Genomic DNA, 27,096 nt, shown 5'->3' with positions numbered 1-27,096 from the left:
AAAAACTTGAGTGGTGTGAGGGTGAGAAGAATATTGCAACAAATTCAAGTATAGTGAATAAAGTTTTCACAAGGAATGGTTTCCTGTTCCCACACTTGCAGCTTCTTAATTTCCTTCAGTTCAGTGTAAGGAAGTGAAAGTATAATTATGATGGACAGTGAGAAATTAATAGGCCAGGGAAGCTGGCAATTCTTCAGTTGGAGCCAGAGAAGAATTTAAGGGTTTGTAGAGCTTCCATCTCTTTCAAGACAGGTTTAATCCTTTCCAAGTTCAGCTCAGGAGAATTTCACCAGCTTCTCTGATTAGCATGAACAGTCGTTTTTCCCAAGATTATGTCAGCCTAGATCAATAGCTGGCAACAAGTCTGAGCAGGCAGCCCAAAGAAACCTATATTGTTGATCCCAAACTTAAATGTTCTGTGGGTTCTGGGAACACCTAATACTTAATCCTAATACCAGGGACTCCCACATATAACATAGCTAAAGAGCTTACAAAGAAACTCTGATACCTCACAAGGAGAGTGAACATTCGATCAACTCCCCGCTACAGTGCCTCTCCAGAAAATCAAAAACATAAAAATAGAAGATGATGAGGTCATGGTATCATTCGACGTTAAAGCTCTCTTCACATCCATAGACCTGGCACTAGCAAAAGAATCTATGGCTGCAGTTCTGTGCAACATGCCAGACCTAGCCAAATACACCAAAATAGAAATACCCAGGATAATGGACCTCATGAACCTCTGCCCTACAACCTACTTTCAGTTTGATGGAGAAATATACCAGCAGATCAAAGGAACACCCATGAGATCACCGATTTCAGGACTTATAGCAGAGATCGTAATGCAGCGTCTGGAAAGGATAGCACTCCCACACATACAACCCAAAGTATGGATCCGGTATGTAGATGACACTTTTGTCATAATACAAAAGAAACAACTGGAAGAAACCCACAAAACCATCAATAACATCTTTAATGGAATAAAATTCACAAGGGAGGAAGAAAACAACAACTCACTACCATTCCTGGACATCCTCATCAGTAGAGGAAATGATGGTAAGTTAGAAACACAAGTCTACAGAAAAGCTACCCACACCAACCAAGTGCTCCACTACCAAAGTAACAATCCAACCTCCTACAAGAGAAGCTGTGTAAGAACATTATTCAGATGAGCACTTACACACTGCAGCAACCCAGGACACCAGAAAAAAGAAAACATCTGCACAGCATCTTCCAACAAAATGGATACCCGCGCAACTTTATCAAAAAGTGCCTCACCACCCAACCCACTACAACCCAACCAATGGAAACTATGAAAAGGATAACACTGCCATACATCAGAAACATCTCAGAAACCACCAACAGACTGTTACAACCACATGGCATCACCGTAGAACATAAATCAACTAAAACTCTGCAAAACATATTAAGCAACCCAAAAGACCCAATAGCTCAAGAAGAAAAACCAGGAGTTATTTACAACATACAATGCAAAGACTGTAACAGCCACTATGTAGGACAGACAGGCAGAAGACTAGCAGAGCACATCCACGAACACCAACTAGCAGTCAGAAGACACGATGAGAACTCCTTAATCTCACAACACATGGACAGACTCAACCAGAGTTTCAACTGGGAAACTGAGAGCATCCTAAACCAAGCCAAATCCCAAAACGCCAGAGAATTCCTGGAAGCCTGGCACTCAGACCAAGCAGCCATCAACAGACACATAGAGGTAAACAACATTTACATACTATTCAAAAGAGACAATAGAAAAGCCAAAAGACCAGTACACTGCCTTGCCAGCAATCAACGCCCAGATATGCAAAAATCAGCACTAGGATTAACACCAGATGAACCATCAAACAGCACAATACACCCTAATCAAGGAACCATTAACTCAGGCAATCAACCAAGCAGCAAACAACAGCCCAATCAAAGAACTCCCAAGGAGAGAACAACACCCCTACCGACACAAGCAGGGCAAGCCACAGTATATAAACTGAGAGCAAGGCCCTCTCCCTGTTCGCATTGAAGATGTTGCCTAGTCTGGCAATGAAATGTCTGCAAGAAAACAACAAGGCTCAGAGAGCACCAAGGACTCCACTTAATCCTTTGTTATTGATATGATCAGCTGCCCACTTGTAAAAAAATCAATAAATAAAAATTCCACCTTTTCAAGTTCTACAATAATTAGAAGAGACAAACAAGATTGAAAATGGTTAGTATTGCATCATTTAAAATAGTCTTGTAAGACAATTGAAGAAAGGGCTGAAGAAATGCTCCACACGTGACAGATCCTGGACAAAATTAGTATGGGAAATTTTTGAAATAATTCAGTAATTGGTCATGAACATATGTATGTATGTGTATAATGGCTTCATATGTTCATGACCTTACGTTTTAAAAATGGTTTAAGAGACAAAGGTACTTTATTAGTATGGTTATATCTTTTTTTGTGGTTCCAAATTTTACAGACTGCCACTTTGAGTTTAAATAAGGCATTGGTATATAGGAATCCTGTAGAAGCTGACATTGCAGCTTCAAGAAGTCATTATGCAGATCAGGTACCTGTACCATTTTGCAGATCAAAATGACTCCACTACATAATTCCTATCATTTGCACAACGACATCACAACATACTCTACACGATGTCACTTGGGCGGTTTGTCCCCCTGACCCCTACGGATGCACTTGCACGTGTAGTGACACTGCTTGAACCAAAAGTGATTCAGCACTCTTGAGTGCATATTCCCAGTTTAGGAAAACCAGTCTACATACCCTAACAAATCAGGCCAAGCATTTCAGAGAGGTATGACAAGGTTTCTGAATAGGCTTAACATAGGAGTCAACAGTGCATTGCCCACACATGCCAGGGTTAATCAAACATAGATACCATTTGTGTACCTCCCAAACTAAATAAAAACATTACTTTAAAAAAGTACAGTATACTAAGATGTACAAAAATGCTAACACCTATGAGATTTTGGAAGCTCTCAGAGAAGAATGTTGATGGCAGGTAAGATTTGGGCATCTTCATGAACGATTTTAGCTTTCTCACTTGAGGTTGGGGGATAAAATTTTGAAAACTTGCCCATTTTACTTTGGGAGGCAAGAAGGTAGTGTCTTTGCCATTGTCCCAAAGGTTTGCTAACATTGGCTTATGCTATATTACTGAGTGCTGTTCATTCATTCATTCATTCATTCATTTAAAGAACATATATGACCACTATCTCACATAGTGATCCTAGGATTAGGGTTGAGTCATAGGGCTCACAGCAACCAATAAAAACAAACCCTTCCTATCAGGTGCCAGACCAGCCATACTATTGACCCCTGAATCAACCCCATCCTAGCCCAATGCTTTCTAACTAAAAAAGTGTGATGAAAGATTTAAAATAAATACAGTTAGAAATTAACCACTGGGTTAATATGAAATGCAGATTCATGTAATGTTAAGTAGTATTTTGGCATGTATCTTGGTTGCTACCTTTTCCTATAATTATTTGACTAAAGTAACGGTATTTTCCTGAGTTAATAACCTGTTTAAGAATTTCTGGTGGTCATATAATTCAACAATATTAATAAATAATTTAAAAAATTAAGTCAATTCTCCAGCAGTATATTTTCTTATCAGTATTTTAAACATTTCATCAGCTCCTGTTAATGAAAACAGTAAATTACAAAGTTTTTCCGCATCGAAGTATCTATAAATATGTAAGTCTTATGAATGCCATTGTGAGTTATACTGGTCAGTGGGCTGAAATCTCCCTCCCTCCATTCATTTACTTCTGTCCTTACTCATATATGGTAATATAGTGAGGCTTTGTTTTAACGAACCACGGAGTCCATTTAATGGAGTGTGTTGCTCCCAAATGTCTGTTAAATATGGAAGTATGCCATTGAGGCAATTTATGTCATTTGCATGAAGATGTCATTAGACAAATGACATCAATTTGCGTCAGTTTATGACATTTGCTTAGTGATATCATTAGGTACAGTAAATCATAGTGTCATTATCAAATGATGTAAACTGACACAAATTATGTAATTTCTCTCAGTTCTGTCAAATAATACAGATCATCATGCATGCAATAAAATTAAGATAAATTTAACTTCAGATTGCATTCAATTCTGCAGACTTGTCCATTATTTCAGGGGATGTCTGGACAGAAATTTTCTCTGTTTTATCGGAAGTCTGCTAAATGGAGTTCCATTAAATTGAAGTTTCTCTGTTCTTTCTGATTCTTTATCCTTCTTTGATGGACAGTTGTGGATTGATCAGAAGTATTCCCTCTCTATTGGAAATAACAATCAATGAAATTTTGCACAATTTGACTATTTATTGAAGTCCTAATGTAGTACCACTAAAAGTGTAAGACTTGTTTTTATCATGATGCAAAAGTAAAGAAAACAACCTGCCATATTTAGTTAACTTCCATCCCTGCATGATTGGAACTGAGGAAATGCAGAAAAGAAAATTAAGAGAAAGTGAAAGGGGAAAGAAGGTAGGAGAAAACCGATAATAGAATAAGAGGAAGGGGGGGAAACAAGAAAGAAAAATATTATGAATTATTGGGGATATTTTTGGACACAGCTTTACTACTTGAAGATCAAGGAGATTGAAGAATAGGAGTGTCTTTTATTTGAATAAGATGGTGGTGATTTAATTTGTCTTCATTTTTGAATTATGTATATGAAACTACCCACGGAAGTATTAAATATTGCGAATATACAGCTGCTAGAACACTAAGGCTGTGTTTTTCTATTTCTGGATCCAAGTCATCTATACAAAAATCCCTAGAAGAGCTAATATTGTAAATAGCATGTATATAATGGAAATTATCTACTTGATTACATTTTCTTTTATATATCTCATTGAATCTGTATATCCTTCTCCTAAATAACATAGTCTCTTCTAAATAATATTAGCAATAATACATGTCTCTTACATATTCATTTAATTTTGTTACCACAGGGCCCCAAAGGTGATCCAGGGTTTTCTCCAGGACAAGCAAAGCGTGGAGAAAAGGTAAATGATTTATGATCTAGAACCATCTAATAGAAATCTTGCTAATATTCTTATTTGTACTGATTAATGTTTTACTGTATGTCCAATTTAAAATCATAGGGGTGTGTATATGTGTGTAGACAAATGAAATTGTATTTTGGACAAAATATTTTTGTGGTAAAGCATGGGCATGCACAGAAGCATCCTGCTTTCATCAAAATGACAAAAGCAGTGTCACACAGAAAGCTACATCCCTTCAGCGGGAGGGTGACTCCCAGTGCACAAACAAAAGGGGAAACAAAATGACGGGTTCATCTAATTGTTGAAGATATGGATCTCAGAATGCTACATTGCTTCACATAATGTGCTCTTGTACTGTTGTTGACTTTCTTTTGGATACAATTTCACAGATTAATTTTGTTTTGAAAGACCCTCTTTTCTGGTACATAAGCAGGTTCTTTTGACTTACATTACTAGTTTTGGGAACTAATAGAAGTACTGTAAGAAATGGATATTGCATGTTTTATACTTGCGAAAAAGTATATGGAACTGTTCTACCATTAAACAATGATCCTGTCTATTTATTGAAGATGTGCTATTGATATACACCAGGGCAGGCAAGCTATAATCTAATTGGGATCCCCTTGTAATTTTATTGTTACCACAAGATTCACCACCTGGAGTCTCTGGCTTAAACTGGCTGAAGTATGAGAGTGGTAGAAACAACACCATTATGATTGGTCATATTGCAATAATTTGAGTTCTATGGGGAACTTTTCTTTTTAACCATGAATAGTATACAATGTCATTCTTCAGTCTTGTGTTATGCTGTAATAACTTTATACTGAATTTATAGGGTGATACAGGACTAACAGGGTTACCTGGGATAGTGGGCCTCAAAGGTGAAAAGGTAAGATTCTTTTTTATTTTAATATGTCTGTATGTAGGGCATTATTAAAGTTTACAGTGACAAATAACTTAATACTCATGTGTAAAAGGAATTTCTTACAGATTTCAGAATCTGTTGAAGGTTGAAGTTGGTCATCAGATATTGAAAATGTAGGAAACAAAGATGTCAATAACCAGTAAGACTCCAATAAAACTTTTTTAAAAACCTCTTTTAAAAAAGAGTTGCCAAGAAAAGCCCTGTTACAAGAATATCAGTTGCTTGAATACAATGCCATAGACTCCTAGGAAACTTTCAAATTTGTGATGCCGTAACTACCTAAAATATAAATGAATTTGTTGACACACACACACACACACACCCGTGAATAATTTCACAGGAACTGGGGTTGAGCAAAAAATAAATAATTAAATTTCAGTTTATATATTAAATAAAACAATAATAGAAACTTGCTAATAGAAACTATAAAGTAAGCTTTCACTGGAAATAAACAATAAAGCAATCAAATTTTAAAATTATTTTAAACGGGAAGAATAAGCTTCCTCATCTCTATCATTACTACTTTATTTTTGAGGAAGACATCCTCATTTTTTTGTTACAAAGTTATTTTTGATGGATGTGTGCCTTTTATAGCAGCAGCTAATCCTTATTTTGATGTCAGCTTGCCCAGGCAGAGTAGAAGAAAGTTCAGTCAGTGATCCAGCTTTATGCAGCAAAGGATTAGATATGGTTTGTACACAAAGAAATTGATTGCTGTTAGAATTCACTCCTGCCCTGCCTGGGCAAACTGACAGCCACCTTGTCCAAACAAAGTCCATCAGATTTCTGCATGCTGAGCTGGAACCCTATCAGAACCTGCTTTGGACTTGGTTAGGATAAACTGGCTGTCAGCTTCTCCAGGCAGAGTGGGAGTGGGTTCTTGTAGTGATCCTGCTTTATATGCATAAGCCCCACAAAATCTGCAATTCCATAAAATTTGTTTGTGACTCCCCTGGATGGTCTGGCTTAGTCATAATTACTCCTACTTTGTACCTTCTGCATATGAGGGTGCAACAGCAAACAGTTATAGCCTATATTTTCTGTTGCTTTCGATCAGTATGTACGTAAGAATGGAAGCAGAACAAAAATGGATTAACATGGTAAAATGGATTTCAGAGACATAAATTCAGTCTAAATTTTAATTGGGATCCAGACAGCTGTTGAGGTTCCTATATATGCACAGGGAGCTTTGGATACCATAGCAAGATCCCTGTGTTCTTCCCTAGCCACTCACTTAGGAGAGCCATTGAAGAGAAAAATTGTATATGATGTAACAATTGCAAATGACTTGCTGTGAATATGTGGAAGGCATATGTGTTTATATAATTGGGAATAACATTCAAGTGTTATTTTACTTGTGCAAAATGTCAAGCCTGGAGTTTAAAAACAAAAGGATAGCTAGTTTGAAATGAAGCATTGTCCAACCAGATTTCAAAGGAATATGTAGAGGCTGCTGATTATAAAAAATAATGGGTTTAAGCATGTAATTTATTATTGTTTCTTCTAGAGTTTATTCTAAACAGAACAAGAAAAATATATCAGAATGAATTCATGTTGGATTCAACAGCATTGTAAACAAGAGATGACACATCAGCATGCTTAATTTGAAAACTGTTGCACATTGCAAACACACGTAGAATTGTATTTATTTATAGCCAATGTTTCCATCAGAAAATAGTGTACTAAAGTTTTTACATTCTAAAGTTGTTTTCAGTGTATAGGCCCCATACAACGAAGTTTAAAGAATAGCCAGAACATTCTGCCTCACATTTTACTACTATTTAATTTATTTCAGGTGAGAATAAAAGAGCATTATAGTTCCAAAATTACAAGCCATCCCAATAATTAAAAGAAAACTGGATTACATGCATATGTGTGCTTCAAAAAAGAACTGTATAAAATTATAGTTATACAAATTCAGTGACTAGAATGAGTTCTGTTCACCCTATTATATTTTCTTCTCATTTGTATGCATGTCTGAATTCATCAATTAGCAGCTGTGGTCAACTGTCTGGATTCTCATTTCCTGTCAGGAGTTACTGCTGTAACTCAACATCTGTGTTAAAAGCCCAAGGAACTGGGGCAGGCCCCAACCACACAAAATTGCTGTAGCTGCTGCTTGATAAGCAAGGGCCTCTATCAGCTATGCCAGCTTTTTGACCCTGGAGGAATCCTTGAAATATTTTTCAGGCCTCAGGGAACCCCTGCACATTCAGGCTCAAATATAGGCCAGAAGTTAAAAATTATATTTGTTTAATGTGTAGGCCTGTATATATGCATCAACAGTGCTCTTGAACTAAAATAATGAAACTTACCTCTTTAATGTGAAGTTGCCCGAATTTGAGGTATTTTTTAAAATAAATCGTGATCTCCCAGGGAACCCCTAGTAACCTCTCCCGGAACCCTAGGGTTCCATGGAACCCTGGTTGAGAAACCCTGAGCTGTGCAATAAGTCTCTTTATCTTTACAGATTAATTATCACTAACACATATTTTCACAGGTAGCTTTAAAAACCTTTAGAATAACTACCACAGAAAGGAGTTTGATCTCCTTTATGTAGAAGAAGAGGAAGTTAGTGAAATGTGTTGATGGATGAATATGGAGAGTGGAAGAATATTAATTTAGGAACTCTAAAAACAAATGGTTATGCTCAGACCAAGATGTGAAGGATTTACACTTCTTCTTCAAATAACCCCTTGCTTCATTCCTCCCTTGTTTTATTGATACTGAGCTTTAAGAAACAGGTAATAATTATTTACCTCTGTTTTGTCAAGGTATCACCACATCATTCATTTTCCTAAAAACCACCCAAAACAATTGCTAACAGAATATTTTCAGGTGCTTTCAAAAGAATTATCTTCCAGTTCAAACTTTACACATGCATGATTTCACAATGACCATCTGTGGGGGCTAGAGAAATGATTAAATGTGTGTTGTGATGTTGCAGTGCAAATGCCTTCCCATTTTATACTTCTGTTGCGATGTTGCATGAAATTACCTAAAGGGTAGAGCTTATATTGTGACATCTTGTTTCATCCTTTTGATAAATTCTCAGCTTGCTGTAGATGCCCCTAGTTTCATTGCCTTCCTTAATTTAGATTTGAAAACAATTTGGAAATGTGTGTTTGGAAGAACACCAATTCATATTATTATCAGTCCAAATCAGTCTACTCCAGAATGAAGACTCATTTATCTATCCTGGTCCAGTGTGGTTTTGTAGGTAGTTGTTTTTGCCTTCCCAGTCTAGAGCTGAGAGAGAATGACTGACCCAAAGTCACCCAGCCAGCTTCCATGCTTGAGGGATGACTAGAACTTGAATTTCCTCACTCCTAGTCCAGCACCTTAACCACTACACTACACACTGGCTCTCACCAATTAATATATATTACAGGATTTTTTTTCCCCAGGACTTTCTGATCAAATGTGCAAAATGAAATTATTGTGAGTCATCAAACAACTTTGCATTATCTATCTTACAGAAGTGTTTATATTGTCATAAGAACAAAATGTTTCTTTTACATGTATAAAATTAGTTCTAGCAAATTTCCATTTCTAGCTAGATTCTTAGAGTTCTCTGAAAAAGTGTATCTGCTATAGTCAAATCAGCTTCTCAGTGCTCTGAAAAAGATTTGGAATTGGAAAACTACTTCAACTATAATCTGGGGGCCTTTGTTTGCCTGTATGTTACATAATACAAATCTACATTTGATTTCAGCCAGGTGACATATTAGACATTTTAAAAACTAATGATACCGAGTTAAGGATTTCTCCCTCTCTGTATCAGTCATATTTTCCATTCATACTTCATCTCCTGAAATTTTGCTGAGTCTAGATACTAAACTTAGCAAAATTCTCTTGGGAGAGATTCAAAAAAGGACTGTGCCTGCTTCTGTTTATATGGAGACATCCGTGAGTGTTTTAGACTTCAGTGCAACATTTGTTACTTTTTGATACCTGCAGGGATTAGTGGGATATCCAGGACCAAGAGGGATACAGGGGGAGCAAGTAAGTAAAACAATCATGACTTGACATGCCATGTATTAATTGCAGATTTTAATAAGCTCTTCATGCTTGCTTGCTTGGCTAGTTTGCTTGGCTAGTTTTCAAATGTCTTTTGTGTGAATATGTGCCAATGTTTAATCCTGCATGCCAGTTTAAATCTCATGTATCAGGGAACCACTGCTAATCAGAATAAAAAGCAGTGAGCTAGACAGATGGATCACTAGTAAATTGCTTACATTTCATTGGAGATATTTATGACTTAATAATTCAGAAAAAGACAATGTATATCACAGTATTTCTAAAAAAATGGAAGTATGTTGAATTGTTAAAGCCTTTTGGTTGATTTCAACTACAAAAACATATGTTAATTAATTTGCTAAATTTAAAAATATTTGCAGATTACCAAAATGTCTAAATGTCCTTTGGAAATAATGGAATTTATATAAAATAATGTAATAAGTAAATAAGTTATTGTTAACAAGAAAACTAGAGTAATTTTAACTTATCTGTTCTGAGTTAACAAATCCCAAATGTAATATATCCAGAAAAACAACAATACTTACATCCTTACTTTGCAGTTTCATAAATTTACATTTCTTTTAGTAATTAATCGCTGTGCTCAACAGTTAATTAATTAACTAAATCTTCAATTAATTAACTATGCTTTCAGGCTGTGATTAAAAATTAATGGGTTGGGTTCTGATAAATAGAAAAAGAAATGATCTTTAAAAATGCAGATTGTGGTTGAATGCAAAACTAGGGAATAAAGAATTATTTTTGCCAACAGTTGTAATAGTTTAATTTTTCTGTTCCTCTTGACATTATTTTCCATTATTGTCCATATTCACAAATCTGTCCTCACCCCAACACCCCAGAGAACATTGAGTCACTAAAAATAGATATTAACCTCAGCTTCTGAACTATTGCATTAGGATGTTTGATGAGAGATGGATTTGATGACATTCATTTGTAGATAACCAAAGCATGCATACATTAATTTCAGTCTAAATAGCAGTCATACAACCATACTCAGCATTAGTTTGTACACTCTGCTTTACAAATTTCATCCTGTCCCCAGAGGAACTTTAAAATTTATTTTAATTTTTTCTATACTCTAAAAGTTTCCTTAATAAGCCAAGGTTTATCTCATATTTCAAGACACTATGGGATGGCCACGCTATTTCCCTTACTACTTTTCAGTTATATTTTCCACTGCTTACTTGAGTTACGCTGCTGTATACAAAATATATTTTATGTAAGTTTAAATGAAAAGTGGACTTGTAATGAATATTTCAAGCTTACATAGATGATAAAATTGTATTAATTTTTTTCTTTTCAATTCAGGGAATTCTAGGAATGACTGGCAACCCTGGGGCTCTTGGTTACCCTGGCAGGCAGGTGCAGTAACTGTATTTCAAACCTAAATTACCAGAAATGATTATCTTTTCTTTTTTAAAAAAAATACATCAATATATCCCTACATAATTTAATCCGTAGTTGCACCCTATTTAATGTGTGTAGTTTGTTTTCAAAGTATATTTATTGCACAGCTCAAAAAGGGTTTCTAGAATTAATCCTATAATAGGAGAATAATTGGCCTTATATCTTATAATCAAAGAAACAAACAAATAGAACTGTGTCTGTGTCTGAGAGGCTGCATTTTTAGAAGAAACTTAAGTCAGGATTCTGGAGTCCTTGTGCTGGTGCATCCATTGATTCGGTTTGGCTCATTCCAGCTGTGGAAACAGCTAAATTAAACATGAACTCATCTGCAATGAAAAGTTTATGTTACATGAACTAATTTTCCTAGTTTATAGCTACCCCCAAAAATCAGAATCCTAAACCAGGGTGATTCTGCCTGATCTATGATTCCAGCTCCATTTGGGAAGAGCAAGCTAGAAATCTGGTTTAGACAAGCCAATATTTTTTTTTCCTTATTCGCAAATTCTTGGCTTGTTAGATGCTCCTATGGACTGTGGTAGAATGGTGAAAGTTATGAGTGATTGATAATGCCAGAATGTTCTATATTTGTTGTTTTGTGTAAGAACAAACCTAAAATGTTCTAGTAGATAAAGTATATACTAATAAAAGTGGAGTTTTATATAAAGGGTATAGTGAACCCTAATGGCAAAATATAATTTTAGGGAAAGATGTGAAGGTCACTCGTATTGGTGTTTAGGATCTTTCTAGATCAAATCTATCATTGTCTTTTGTTTAATTCAGCCTATGCAATATCAATATCAATCTTAATCTTATATTAATATTAAGGTAATAGTGATCAGTATTCTTTCATGCAAGCATGGCAATGCTAATATTTTGTACAATTATTTATTGCCCAGCTCAGTAGAAACCCAGCTGTGTAAGAACTGCTGCCTTCCCCTTTTTTTTCTGTACAAGGCTCTCCCATTGTATGAAGAATGTATACATAATAAGCAGCAGTGGAGTCACTGAAGGGGCATCCTATCTTTCAGCTTCAGATAATCATTCTGATTGGAGCAATTTACTGTATTGTCGTAATAGCATTCCTAGAAGCTAAATGGAATATTAACTTCAGGCACTTCTCCTAGGCAAGATTTTAATCTGAATACTGGCCACTTAATCTAAAACATGAATCTTCTGTGGAAGAAGCTAGATCCTGAATCAACACTGTTTTTCAAATGTGTTCTCAAGTGCTACGTTTTCACAAAACAATGAACATTTTCTCTAATAAACTGTAGAAGTGTCATGAAAACTTCTTTTCCATAACCAGAGACTTCAGTCTAGAATCTAAAATTACACAATATACACTGTTCCATCCCCTAAATTACCCAGAACAGTTGAAGGTAAACCATGCTATTCCTATCAAGATTCCACTCTAGAAAAATCTCCTATTTTCAAAACGGAAGCCCTCCCAGCAGTATAACTGGATGAAAGTTCCACCAAGTTGGGCGATAGGTACATCAAAGTTGTGGGTTTTGTTACATGTATATCAGAGATCAGTGCTGATTTAACACAGAATTAGTTCAATTCAACAAAGGGAATTTAAGAAAGAAATAAGAATTAGCACTGGAGTAATTTTTGCCCTTTCAGTAATAACGGTGATGAACTGAAGAAAGTGGAATCAAGAGAAGAAGATAAGGGACAAATGCATAGGAATTAACAGCTGTCTTTGTATGGTGATAGAAGTCTGTATTGTGGTTAGTGAAAAGCATAAACAAATATACTTAGAGTCCATCACAGCGATGCTCAAAGGTAAGGAAAAAGTCAGGAAATTAGCTCCCAACTGCATAAAAACAAATTGATATGATGCTTAAGTATGGACAGCTCCTACTACATTGTGTTACATTAATCTCCTTACTGATCTTTAAGGAGAGAAGAAATAAAGATTTGATAGGGAAAATGGAAATAAAATTTTCTGGACTCCTCATAAAATACCATGTATGTGACTGGTGATTGCATAAGAAAAGCCCTACAGTTTTGTCATGGCTCTGCATATACTGTTGATGAGGTTTCCTTCATGTACTTCATATATGAAAAGTAATTATCCAGTCCAGGGTTATCCAAATACCCAGATCAGTTTCTACTTTATTTTGGCTTCTGTAGCAATGCAGTATTTAATAATAAACCATTATCATGGACATAGAGAATTAAAACCTTACAATACTGTTTCATAGTTGATACAGTAACTCAATAGCAATATGCTAGCCATTCTTAAGGAACGAGTACTTGAAAAATTTTGGATGGGCATATTGGTATTATATTGATTGGGAAATATCTGGGATTGCATTCAAGTTTAAGCTTATTAAAAACTTTTGTGAAATCCTATTAAGCCAAATCCTTTACTGAAGAGGGAAGAGTGCAGTTCTCACAAATACATAACTATAGCAAAAAAGGAAATAGCACCCATACCAAAGGAATTATGTGTATTTTACAAGCCCTCTGGGAGCCAGAGTATATGTACTGAATGTTGACTTTCACAGACATAATTTCAAAAGCATGTTACTAGTATTGCAAATTAATAGCTTTAACACCTTTTAAACAAACTGTGTTTTTGTTTGGAAAATAAAGTAAAAGACATTTCTTCTTATGCTAGGGTTTAGCAGGACCTGAAGGTAATCCAGGCCCTAAGGGTGTAAGAGTAAGTAAGCATTATGATATGCATGGTTTTGTTTGCTCAGCCATAATTTAGCGTAGGGCTAGAGATATTTCATCCAGAGTTATTCTTTCTCTACTCACTGGGTAATTCTGATTCATAAAATGAGCTTCACTAACATATGGCTATTATCCACATCCTCATCAGCTCAAATCTGTTCATGCTATCCTTCAGTTTTGGGGTGTGTGCATATGTGAATAAAAACCTTTTTGTGCCTGAGGTACTGGTTTTATATTACAAGACATCGGGTTAAATTCTGAGATACTGGTTTTATATCAGAAGACTACATAAATAAGGGCCTGCTTGGATGACACTGTCCTGGTTCTGCCTTTGAAATCAAATAAAATCAGGAGTAGGCTTGTGTGTTTCTGGCATGCCCCTGTACCACAGTTTTCCCCAACGTAAAATCCAAGCTACATGGCAAGCACTTGTTAGGGAAAATTGCTTTTCTGTCACTATACTTTTTCCTAAATGTAGAATTGACTCACACCCTGAATGTTGAATCTGCTAATCAAGCTAAAAGTATCTGGGCCATTTATGTATCTATTTTATATGGCCACCTATCTCACAAGAGTGATTTTGGGCAGTGTACGAAGTTTAAAACAACAGCTACAAACAATAACCCATGATGCCCAAGGTAAACAGTACATCCCAATTAAAAAAAAATCATTTCAGCAGCAGAGCTTGCCTAACATTCTGGCCCAGAAAACAACCAGGAGTCTAAAAGTAATGTTTATGTTTTAGTTGTGTTTGTTAGCATAAAAATTGTACATAATGTGTTGGGGAAGCAATTTATCATGTTCTTTTTCTTACTTATAATTCCAAAGGGTTTCATTGGACCTCCAGGAATGGCTGGGAACCCTGGACCTGAGGGAGAAAGAGTAGGTTTTATGGAATATACCTTTATTCATATTTTTTGGAAATTTACACTCCATCCCTGTTGGAGTGATTATAAATAAACATTTATTTGTTTACTTTATTTATTTATCATATTTTTATCACCGCCCAGCTCCTCCACACGGTGGACCCTGGGCGGTTCACAATAAAACAATTTAAAATTCAATAAAAGCATAAATCATATCAATGATCAAAAATATGTTAAAAAAACATTGTATTATACATGGAAACAGTCTGAGAACTTGTCTGAAATGAGCAGATAGACTGTTAATTGAACTGGCTGGTACAGTTATATTATGATGTCACTGAGTTGCCACCCGCATTTGGCAGTCTGTTTCCAGACCAGTTCAGACTTCAGTTCTTAACTTTTAAGACTTTCAACAATTTAAGACCAGCTTATATGAAGAAGCTTGTCTTCCCATATATCTACAGTACCTACCTTATCTCAGTGAACTCTGCCACACCCCATCATGGCTGTTTGCATTGCAAAAATAGATCAACAGTACCATCTTTAAAGTCATTTGAGATTAGCCCAATTTGTATATAAATAAGAGTCCTGAAGTTATAGTTGCATTTGATGACCCCTACTTGATAAGAAAAGCACCGAGAATGGTGTGGGTTTTTCCCATACTGATGTCATTTTAGGTAAACTCTGGTGTTTGGCTCTTCTTGTAGTCCTTGTGCTCCTTGATTTCTCAGCAGCTTTTAATACCATTGATTATTCCAATACCAGTATTCTTCTGGTCCAGCTGTGGAAGTTGGGAATTGGGGGCACCATTTTATTGTGGTTTTCTTCCTTCCTCCACGGAAGATTCCAGTTTGTGTTGACAGGACGAAGAGGTCACTCCCTTGGTCCCTCTGTGCGGTACTGTAGGGTCTGATATTGTCTCCCCCTCCCCCTTTAACATCTACATGAACCTGATGAGTGAGGTCATCTGCTGGTTTGGGGTACTGCATCATCAATATGCTATTATATCTTGATCTTGAGTGGCCAAATGATGTTGTCAAGGTCCTGTCCTAGTGCCTGGAGGTTGTGCAGGTCTGGATTGGGAGAAACCATCTTTAATTTAATCCTATCAAGGCTGGGTGGCTATGGATATTAGGGGGATATTCCATCTTTCATCTTGGATGGGATTGCATTTCCCATTCAAGAGTAGTGCACCATCTGGGGGTCTCCTTGGAGTCACAGCTTCTGCTCGAAAATCAGGTGGCAGCTGTGGCTAAGAAAACTTTTACACAGCTTCATCTTGTGTGCCAGTTGCACACCTTCCTGGATTAGAAGACCCATCAGTCATGCCCAAGTCACCTAATGGCTTTATTACAATATGGCCTACATAATACTGCCCTTGAAGACTCTTCAGGCATAATCCTTATTGGAGTCTAAATCTAATTAAATAAAGAAACAGTCATTTTGATCTCATAGTCCATAGCATCATTTGTCCATATGACTGTGGGATGCTTCATGTGATCTTATTTCTAAGCATCTTTGGTGTCCTCAGTTACTATGCCCAATATGACTAAATAGCAATGTGAGTGATCACAAGAATTGGACATGAGCCTTTAATGTCATCAAGGACCCCAAATGGCGGAAATGGAAAGGAAGTAATCAACACTTGTTAAAAAAATGTGAGTAAGGTGTGTCATTTTGGCTCAACCAAAAGTATTAACCTTGAAAGAAACTCAGTGTAATTCTAATCTCAAAAGTGATGGTAAAGATAAATAAGAGCAAATACTATAAAATGAAGGAGCGATGAAAGCAAGCTATATCCACATAAACTTGTAACTTCTATTAGAAACTTAAATTCTATTATTATTTTTTTTTCAGGGTATTCCAGGTTTACCTGGAAAAAGAGGTATAAAGGGGAGAACAGTAAGTGGGTAACATATTTATTTCATTTTATGGCATTACGGTATGTACTGATTAACAGCTCAGTTTATTCAAGTTAGACTTATTTCTAAATCTAATGAACTTCAGTGGTGCTTCCTGCAGATAAGTAATTATATGATCACAACATAGGATTTCCAAAATTCTGGATGACCAGTAGATAGCAGCAAAGCAACACAGAAAGCTGTAACTCTATGCTGCCATCTAATGAGCTGTTCAGGTTTTGCAGCCTCAATCTGGTCCCCCTATTGCACCCTAAATGTTCTTTGTATCTTTGGCATTAAAGGGTTTAAATGCTATTTATTCTTTTTTATTTTTTCTGGAAGAAGTATAGAGAATTTTTTAAATAAATGAATTGTCTTATAAGTAAATTTGTAGGAAAATAAAGCATAACTGGGGAGGGTGGACCGAAAGAAAGGGTCCATAGTGAGTGCAGGAAAACTGTGCTAAAACTAACCCAGTGCATTTAAATTATAAAATCTTTCTTCAGGGACAACATTGATGAATAATGCAGTATGTGTCTTCTTCTTTGGGAGACAGCTTCAGAGAAGTGCTACTCAGTTGAAGAATTAGGCACAGAATTAGTTCTTAGTTGAAGAATAGATACCCTTTAAAGAGGGTTTGGAACTCTTATTTCAAGTGAGAATTTCCTGGTAATTGTAGGAAATGCATGTCTGATATTCCACACCCCCTATTATGTAGGAATGTTCCTTTGAAAAGTCTTGTATTCGTACTGCTTAGATTTCTGCAAGACTTTCACAGATACCAGCTTTTTGTTGTTGTTGTTGTTAATGGCTTCTGGGAAGCAATGTGGAGTATTTGTTTTAATAATTCCAATGAAGGGGGGAAAGTTCAACAGATTAGTTTTACTATTAAGAAATTATAATCAAAATACCAAATGTATATTATGTCGAAGAATATTTTGTTCTTCAAAACATATTTTTCCACAGTACGTATATTACACCCCACCTGGCAAATTTTACTATAGGTTAAGTTATAATTACCTGTATTATATACGATACATAGATTTTGCAAACTTCATATTAGGCCAGAAGAGTAAAGGCTTTTTTATAATATTTGATTACCCTTTTGCTTACTTCTAGTAAAATATGAATAGGCTTCTTTCTTGAGACAGTAGCATTAAAATCGATGGCATTTAAATTCCCCAAATAATTGCAAAATATAGTAATATGTGTGTGAATGCATCATATGTATGTGTACATTTGTAAACTTACACAGTAAGCACTTGGACATGTGGAATTAATTGTGACTGTTTTTGGAACTGAACATTGTTTTCTAGGACTTTTTAAATGAGTTAAATTTGATAATTAAAGTATTGCCTTGTTATATTAGTGGTGTCAGCCAGCCTGGGAGAGACCACTGACCTTGAAGTACACCTGGTCAGCATTGCTTGGTATATTTGGTACTACTTTAACCCTTGCTCCCATGATCACAGATTGCCTATTCAGTAAACACAAATTGGCACAATGCCTTCAAATTCAACCTTTATCATCATTATCTTCTGATCAAAAGCTGAACCATGCTTAGATGCTGCTCATTGTTTGGCATCCCTTCAAATCATCTTTGATCATGGATTCCTTCTGTCCGACCAGTGTTGAATATTTTATCAATATTTTAAATCTTTAGATGCCTTGATTTTGTTATAGTAAAGGGTTTTTCCTATTGTGCCAGCAAGATATGGGTTCTTCTTTGAAATTGCAAAGCATATTGTACAACCTGTGATATTTTATAATCTATACTATCCCAAGTGACTCTTACATGTGAAGAACTGAAATAAGAATTTAACAAGATTTGTATATGCCTTTTAATAGTTTCATTTTACACACGTACCCTTATTCCCGCTACTATGTATCTCTTTAGTTACATTTTTGTAGCTGTGTACTAAAATGTGAAATTTTACAGGCACTGTGCTTTCAGTGATTTAAATGCTTATAGAATGCTTCAAGCTGCCTTGAAATACATAAATGTATGACTGGTCATACAGATAAGCTTAGTGATTTTTTAATACTTAACCAGCAACTGAACTATGAACTGGTTCCAGTAAAAAGCATTTCACATGGAATGATATGAACATTCTATTGGTCACCTGCATGACCATTCACACATGTCAGATTTTATTGGAACCTGCTGGAACAAAAACACCCAATATGTTCTGAAATATTTACATTTTCAAAGATGTCAAAGAATAAGAATATGATTATTACCAGATTATTTCTGATTGCTACTAAAATGCTCTTTGCTGTTTTAACTAGGGATTGCCAGGTGATTTTGGAAACAGAGGCCCTCCTGGTCCCGATGGAAGTCCTGTAAGTATGTTGTCATGTGCTTAATAAAAAGCACTTTAGGGTACAAAAAGTGCAGTCCACCAGCATCCTTTTTGCAACCTTTAGAACTGCAGGTGTTGGGGGGTCCAAAAATGTTGCCTGTTTTTGGGGGGGGGTTGCATTTCTTTTAATTGCTGAGGGAACTAAAGGTCTGGCCAGCTTGCAGAGGTATGAAGCACCCATTTCACTCCTTGAATCCAGTCCCTGGAATGTGACCTGCCATGCAAAGCAGATGTTCCCTTTGAACTTAAAGAAGTTGTGCATTCCTGACAAAATGCAATACAAAAAATAATGCACTTGCAGATAACTGGGGAGACCTCTAGAAAATAGGGTGCTGAATTTAGAAGTGTTTGGTTTTATCTAGCACAGCTTTTACAATTTTTGTATGCAGATTAACTATACAATGGATTGTTCCTATATTTATTTGAATCATATATGAAGAAATATGCTTATTTTCAATGGCATAATTTAACTTTTTCAAAGGGAAATGTTGGTGATGTTGGCCCTCCTGGATTTCCTGGACTTAGAGTGAGTATAAGTTGTTTGTCTTGTGCAGCTCTTCCTAAGCTTAATTTAATTATTTGTACAATTTGATATAGCTACACATCATATTCAAAGAAAGATAGTTATTTACATATCTCTGTATAGGGATACTTTCTGTAATTTAATGCAGTTGTTTGGCTACTTACACTCTGAGACCTTTTTCTCTGAATTCCTGTACTAAGCAGTAAATGAATGACTACTTAGAATCTTGGCCATTTTATTTTATTATAATGCATACAAAGCTGGCTTTGTGGCCAGCTGTTCCAAGGGCTTCTGATTTCATGTCTTGCTACAACTGTATGATTTTCAGCAAGATTTGTGTGAATAGAAACCATATAGCACAAGTGGCTATATGACAAATTTGTCAAACAAGTTTAAAAAATTAATTACATTCAGAACACCATTGGTATTTTATTCACAGACTAGTAGAAAAATGACTTTTTCTGGGCTGCTATTTTCACAAAGGCATGCCAGTTCTGATTCTCTTGTGGAAATAAGGAAGAAGCATTTCCACAAAGTATTTTATGAAGTTTCCCAACAATCATACCCAACAATTGTTCATGGCTCTGCAGCAAGCTGGAAGAAGTGTCAAGTGTCATTCAACATATTTATAAATAACTTGGATGAGGAGTTAGAAAATAAGATTATCAAAATTGCAGATGGCACAAAGATAAGGGTGAATAGCAAATACTTGGAGAATAATATAAAGATTGGAGAGAACCTGACAAGCTGGAACTGTGGGCAGAAACCAGCAAGATGAATTTCAAAGAGACAAATCCAAAATCAACATTTGTTAGCAGAAATCAAAGGCATGTGTATAGGATGGGTGACCATACTGGATTGAAGTACGTACAATAAAGATCTGGATGACTTGATAAATTGCAAGCTGAATATGAGCCTATAGTGTGAAGTAGCTGCAATAAAAGCAAATGCAATCTTAGGCTGCATCACAGAAGTATACAAGAGAAGACATCATTCCTCTCTGTTCTGTACTGGTCAGATCACACCTAGAATATTTCGTTTAGTTCTGGGCTCTTTGTTTTTGGAAAGATAGTGAATGTGAGGTTTCAGCCAACCTCTGACTCAGAAAACAACTGTTTCTGAGTCAGAAGGGGGAACAGAAACTTACCAGGCAGAAACTGGGAAAGCAAAACCCAGAAATGACTCAGCAGCGCGGGAAAGGTCACAGATGCTGATTGGCCAGTCTTCAGAGGAGGATTTTAATCTTCCAATCAGCGCGCGCGAAAGACGTGCAGAAAAGTGCATGAAGGAGAAGGCAGCCTGATTGGCTGCAGAAGGGAATAGGTGCACAAGGGATTGGCATAAAAGACGCACGAAGAGCAAGCCGCCGGAGGCAGCCGATCCTTCGAGCTCGCAGTCCCAGCAGAAGAGTCCTTACCTGCGTCAGAAACCTCATCTGTAGCTGGAGGGGAATCAGCGCCTGCATTTCCTATCATGGAGGACCTATATCCTGCACCCGCTGCCACAGAGGATCTTCTCCCTGCTGAACCCAGCAACCTCAGCCTTGCGTCCAGCTTCGGACCTCACCGTCGCCATTCTGCACGTTCCAGGTGTGCTTCCAGCCTTGCTTCAAGCTTCCAGCTGAGTCCAGAATCTTCATTCGAGCTTCGCCATGCTCCAAGTCCTCAGCCTTGCCCAGGATCTCCAGTTCAGCTTTATCGTGCTTCCAGCTCCCAGCCTTGTCCAGAGTCTCCATTCAGTTTTGTCGTGCTTTCAACCTCCAGTCTTGCCCAGGATCTCCAGTCCAGCCTAGCTGTGCCCCGGTTGCCCAACGTTGTTCAGGAACTTTAGACCTATCTTGTTGTGAACCGGGTTCTCAACCGTGTCTAGAACCTGTGGTCCAGTCCAGTTGTGTTTCAAGCTCTCTACCTAGTCAAGAACCTCCTGTCCAGCCTAGTCTTGTGCCAAGCTTCCAGCCTAGCCCAAAATCTTCAGCCAAGTCCAGCCTTGCTTCGAGTTATCAGCTTTGTTCTGAGTCTTCAGCCCAGTGTACCCAGTCCAGCCAGGGTCACCTAGTTCAGTCCAGTCCTGCCTCTAGAGCCAAACCTTGCCCAGTGGTTCCAGTTCAGTCTCGCCCAGCTTTCAGGTGCCAGCCTAGTTCGAGTGGTGTTTCAGATCACGGACAATCGTCTCCAGTTCCAGTTGTGCCACGTGCCCTAGCTTCTTCTAGTTCCACAGCTCCCATCAGCAAATCCTTCCTAGCTGTTTTGCTACAGTCTCCTCCTGCAACCTTGCCAGTTCTTCCATTGTTGCTTGGATGGTCTTGATTGGAATCAGCCTATCTCTTGACCATAAGGACTTACTTATTGTAAACAGTTATTTAATAAAGAGTGGTTTTGATAATAAACCTGCCTGGCTGCCTCATAGTCTGAACAGGACAGTGAAAAACTCGAACCTCTCCAGAGGAAAACAACCAAAATGACAAGAGTGCCTGAAGGGAAAAGCCTATGAAGAACAGTGGGGTATGCCTAGCCTGAAGGACAGAAGTCTACAGGGAAGCACGACAGCTGTCTTCAAATATCTGAAGGACTCTCATGCAGAAGATGGAGCAAAATTATTCAAAGTTGTTCCAAAACACAGGAAAAGAAACAATGTGTTTTCATTACAAGGTATTAAATTTTGGGTGGACTTCAGAAAAAAATGTCTAATAGGAGTTGTTCAACAGTAGACTGCCTCTCCTTCATAGGAAGTGTTTAAATGGAGTTTGGATGGCCATCTGTTGTGGATGCTGAGGCCTTCATCAGACAGGAGACTGGACTAGGTTATCTCCAAGGTCCCTTCGAATTCTTTATTCTTTGATTCTACAAGAAGCAGAATTGGCATTGCTTGCTAGACACCAGATTTTGTGAATGAGTTTCAGTGTTGAACTTCATTTATCTTTCTCTTTCCTTCAGGTCTACATTCCCCTAAATTTGCTCTGAAAAATCCCCTAACCCTCCATAGCAGATTTGGGAGGGAGATGTGGGAGCAGGAAGGGAGGAGGCATAATTTCCTCATATTGCATTGCAGAAGCCATTCTATCAACAGGAAGCACTAATTCAACATAACTATGCAGTGCCTGTTCTGGTGTGGTCAACATTATTTATTTATTTTTATTTATTTGCCAAATTTTTATCACAGCCCATCTCCCCCCTAAGGAGGGACTCTTATACCTCAACACAGCCATTGATCAGGAGGATCAGTGCTCTGGGTCACAAGACATGTGCACTATCATAATACATATGAAAATGTGCTTTCTTTTGGGGGGGGCGGTATGTCATGTTCACCATTGCAATGTTTGATTTACATCGTAACGTCTCGCATGCCATGGTGCAGACACGCATTCCAGTTGGGAGGGAGCTGCTGGGAAACCTTGTACCAGGCTGTATGTCTGTTTTCTTATCGAAGGAATGTGTTTGGGTTATCGTTGGTGTCCAAGGTCTTTTACCCGTTGATTAGCTGAACTCATTAGGGGCACCTGGGATGGGGAGCTTGAAACAGTTGAATGGGGGGAGGGCTTACTTTCACACCGAGGGTTTTTACTTTGTATTTGGCGCGCTTCTGCTCATTCTCAGCTTTCTTTGTACTTGCACACTATTCTAAATAAACCAGATTTGATTCAAGCCTGCGCTTTGGAGTCTGAGTGTGTTTGGGATAGGCAACCATTACAACAGCATCTGGAAATTGCTGATGGTATTTGTAGCCAAACTTACTTGTTTCTCTGGTGTCTGCATACAACTTCCTCCTTTTGCTGTCTTTTAAAATAATCTCTGATTGCAAAAGGTCTTTGTGTTGTGATGAAATTAGAAAAGACAGTAAAGAAGCAATATTATCTGCATACACAGACTTCTATATGCGCAAAAATGGAAAGACTGAAATACCCACAGTGGAGAAATGGTTGCTGAAGATGACAGAACTAGGAGAGATGGCAAAATTAACTTGTTTGATTAGAGAAAGATCAATAACTACATTTATCAGTGACTGGAAACTCCTTATGGATTTTTGCTGAAAAAAAGAGAAAAATGAACTTGTGATTTATGGATTTGAGGATTAGAAAGGGTAGCTTATGGAAAGAAAGAAATTATAATGAAACCTTAGAGAGGGTAAAATATAAATGCATTTATAACCATTGTCAGAAAGATCAGAAGCCCCTTCCTTCCTTCCATTTCCATTTCCATTTCCTTTCTTATTTATTCACTATTCTTATTTTCTTTCTTTCTTTTCTAATATTTGTATTTTTATCTTGTTATACATTTCTTCAATAAAAATTATATTTAAAATTATTGGCATACATAAGCATAAAAATGCTCTCCAGATTAAGAGAATGTAAGTGAATTTGTCTAAGTTTAACCTAAGCCATTTAAAATCTTTGGCAAAAGTAGCTTGTATTTTTTGTACACATTTGGTCAGGTATCCTAAAACATATCCTTAAAAATTACATAAACATTGAATTTTGAGTAAAATGTTTTGTTTCAACTTGATTTGTAAGCATATATAGATTTCCAGTAATCAATCCATACAAAGAAAATGGAAGTCTTATTTTAGAAGGAATAAAAGGAATTTTCAAGAACCATCACGTTACATAATGTGCTCTTTAGTTCCATATTTTTTATTCTTCACAGGATTCTTGTTTTGCTTTCTAAGACAGAATTTTTAATGTGTTTCTCTTGGATGTAACTAAATATTAGTATTTCCTTCCTTTCTGTGGAAATGTATTCCTTTTCATTACTTACTGTAACTTCTCACTTCCATCCAAGCTCACATGTGAGCATAAGTCAAGCATAAGTTGGGAGCATTTCAGCTGGCTTTTAGGTAGCAAAGGGCTTTTCCATATGAATCTTTCCATAACATCAACAATAGACTCCCTGTTTCTAGACAAAAGCGCATTAACTCATTGTCAGATCAATATATCTAAACTATGGCTGAAATCCTAAGCACACTTGCTTGGAAGGAAGCCCAAGTGAAATTTACGGCATTTAGTTCCAATTAAGAATAGCTGACAGCTTCCAGTATCCTACTGTAAAAATAAAATAATGATTTAAGTCACTGAAAGCAAGACCAATGTAGCCCTTACAGAACATAATAATAATAATAATAATAATAATAATAATAATAATAATAATAATAATAATGGTTTCAGATGTTTCTGGAAAAAAATAATATAAAGGAATGTATGTGTAGGTTGCAAAACATGAAATTTCTATTTTATTGAAATTAGGGTAGTCAACTAAATGTGTGGTTCAAAATCTGGTGTTTAAGGGTTGTAAGGCATGCCAACACTTACTACTATTAGGCTTTCAGGAAGATACTAGATGACAAATTTACTTGCTCTGTTGCTGACTTGAGCAACTTAAATTATTTTGCCCAGTTAAGTGGCATTCCTCTGTTTATGCTCAGATATAAAGTGAACCTTTGGCTGAGCTAGTGATCCAAGAATAATCATTTGTTGCTGGACCTACTCTAGCCTGCAGATGAGAAAGCCTATATTCAAATATGCCCAGTAAACTCCTAGCTTATCATATAATGTGTGGAAAACTAGCCAAACAATGAAAGGCTGTACTTAAAAAATACTATTTATCCACTATCTAAGTAGGCAGAAGTATAACTCTTTACTCACCTGAAACAGGTGATAGCTGTCCCTTGTAAATGTATGATTAGCGTTCCTGATTGTTCATTACCTTAAAAACTCAGTAAAATACCCTTGCTGGAAGATACCATTCCTTCCTGTAGCTTGATCCTGAGGTTCATCAGCCTCTTTAAACTTGGAACAAATGTCCAGAATAACAGTAGCAATACAGTGACCTTTTTTAGCGGGGGAAGAGCCACTGTCTAATCATTATATCCCCACCTTTCTTATGCTTTTAATTGTGGTTAAATTAGCTTTAGGACAATCCAATATGGATCAGGAAAAAAATAAGAAGCAAAAATGTTAGATATGAGAGTATCCCCTCAAAAAGAAATGCAAAGGGTCGTCATTTTTTTCATTAGTTTATAAGGTTTATTCATTATATTTTAGGGTATTGTGGGAAAAGTTGGACCATCTGGAGTTCCTGGAATTCCTGGACCTCTGGTACAGTATTATATAACTATTACGCAGCCACGATGCTACTGCAAATTCTTTTTGCAACTAAGCAGTGAAATGGCTTTACGTGCTATTATTTGTTTTCCATAGGGTCTTCCAGGGAGTATGGGGCAACCTGGATTGAAAGGTGACAAGGTGATCTAAAGAGTTTCATTATAAATATTTTAAAAAACTTTGAATCTTTATCTATAAGAACCTTTTCTGACTTTTTTAATAAGGTCATCTGAATTTTATCCATCAGAAGCTGCTGCGAACAAATTCCTCCTGATCGCACCTAATATTTTAATGATTAAAATGATCTGTCTTATTTGCTTTAATTATTAGAGGCACTACAGTTTTATGCATATATACAGCAGGGCGGCATATTGCTCTCTAAAATAATAAAAAGCCTGCTATTTCTCTGTTCATTGAACTTTATAAAATATACTATTTATAACTCTCTTATGTTTTTGAATATAATACAATACAATTGTAAAATTATATAATATAATGCCTTTTTAGGGTGAACAAGGTATTACAGGAGAGCAAGGAGAGGTGGGGTATCCAGGAGACAAGGTAATTCAAAAGAGCTCCATTCTATAAAGTTTATATAGACCTTACAGTATGTACTCTGTAATGTCCATTGTTTCAGTCTCAGCAAGTTACTGCTTTGTGAGTGCTTAAGTGGAGATATATAAAAAATTCCCTTTTCACCCTGTGGGTGGTACGTGTCTTCCTCAACCTCGGGTCCTCTACCAGAGGCCTGGGAGTTTGAGGATTGTATGCAGTATCTTAGCTGTTCCTAGCACTGCACTCTTCTGGAGAGAGAGCTCTGATGTTGTTCCTGGGATCTGTTGGAACCACTCTCCAAGCTTATTTTATACACAAACACACACATACACACACACTGTATATATATAATATAATACAGTATACACGCACACAAAGGGACACAGTGGCACTGCGGGTTAAACCACTGAGCTTGCCAATCGGAAGGTCGGTGGTTTGAATCCACGTGGCGGGGTGAGCTCCCGTTGCTAGTCCCAGCTCCTGCCAACCTAGCAGTTCAAAAACATGCAAATGTGAGTAGATTAATAGGTACCACTTCGGCGGGCAGGTAACGGCGTTCCATTTAGTCATGCCGGCCACATGACCACGGAAGTGTCTATGGACAAACGCCGGCTCTTCGGCTTTGAAACGGAGATGAGCACCGCCCCCTAGAGTTGGACACGACTGGACTTAATGTCAAGGGAAACCTTTACCTTTACCTATA

General features: G+C 36.9%; 1 protein-coding gene across 1 annotated transcript in view; it reads left to right on the top strand.

Moving 5' to 3' along the window:
• COL24A1 (collagen type XXIV alpha 1 chain) overlaps window positions 1-27,096 on the top strand; it is a 151,166-nt gene that overhangs the window by 27,101 nt on the left and 96,969 nt on the right. Inside the window, exons 6-17 of the mRNA XM_063299869.1 lie at window positions 4,980-5,033; window positions 5,869-5,922; window positions 9,919-9,963; window positions 11,305-11,358; window positions 14,033-14,077; window positions 14,920-14,973; window positions 16,815-16,859; window positions 19,148-19,201; window positions 19,703-19,747; window positions 25,779-25,832; window positions 25,935-25,979; window positions 26,346-26,399. Coding sequence (XP_063155939.1) covers window positions 4,980-5,033; window positions 5,869-5,922; window positions 9,919-9,963; window positions 11,305-11,358; window positions 14,033-14,077; window positions 14,920-14,973; window positions 16,815-16,859; window positions 19,148-19,201; window positions 19,703-19,747; window positions 25,779-25,832; window positions 25,935-25,979; window positions 26,346-26,399 — 603 coding nt within the window. The remainder of the gene's footprint in view (window positions 1-4,979; window positions 5,034-5,868; window positions 5,923-9,918; window positions 9,964-11,304; window positions 11,359-14,032; window positions 14,078-14,919; window positions 14,974-16,814; window positions 16,860-19,147; window positions 19,202-19,702; window positions 19,748-25,778; window positions 25,833-25,934; window positions 25,980-26,345; window positions 26,400-27,096) is intronic.

Source organism: Candoia aspera, chromosome 3, assembly GCF_035149785.1.
Source record: "Candoia aspera isolate rCanAsp1 chromosome 3, rCanAsp1.hap2, whole genome shotgun sequence".
NCBI lineage: Eukaryota > Metazoa > Chordata > Lepidosauria > Squamata > Boidae > Candoia > Candoia aspera.
Note: the sequence above shows the minus strand (reverse complement) of the source record. Positions and strands in the feature narration are given on the sequence as shown.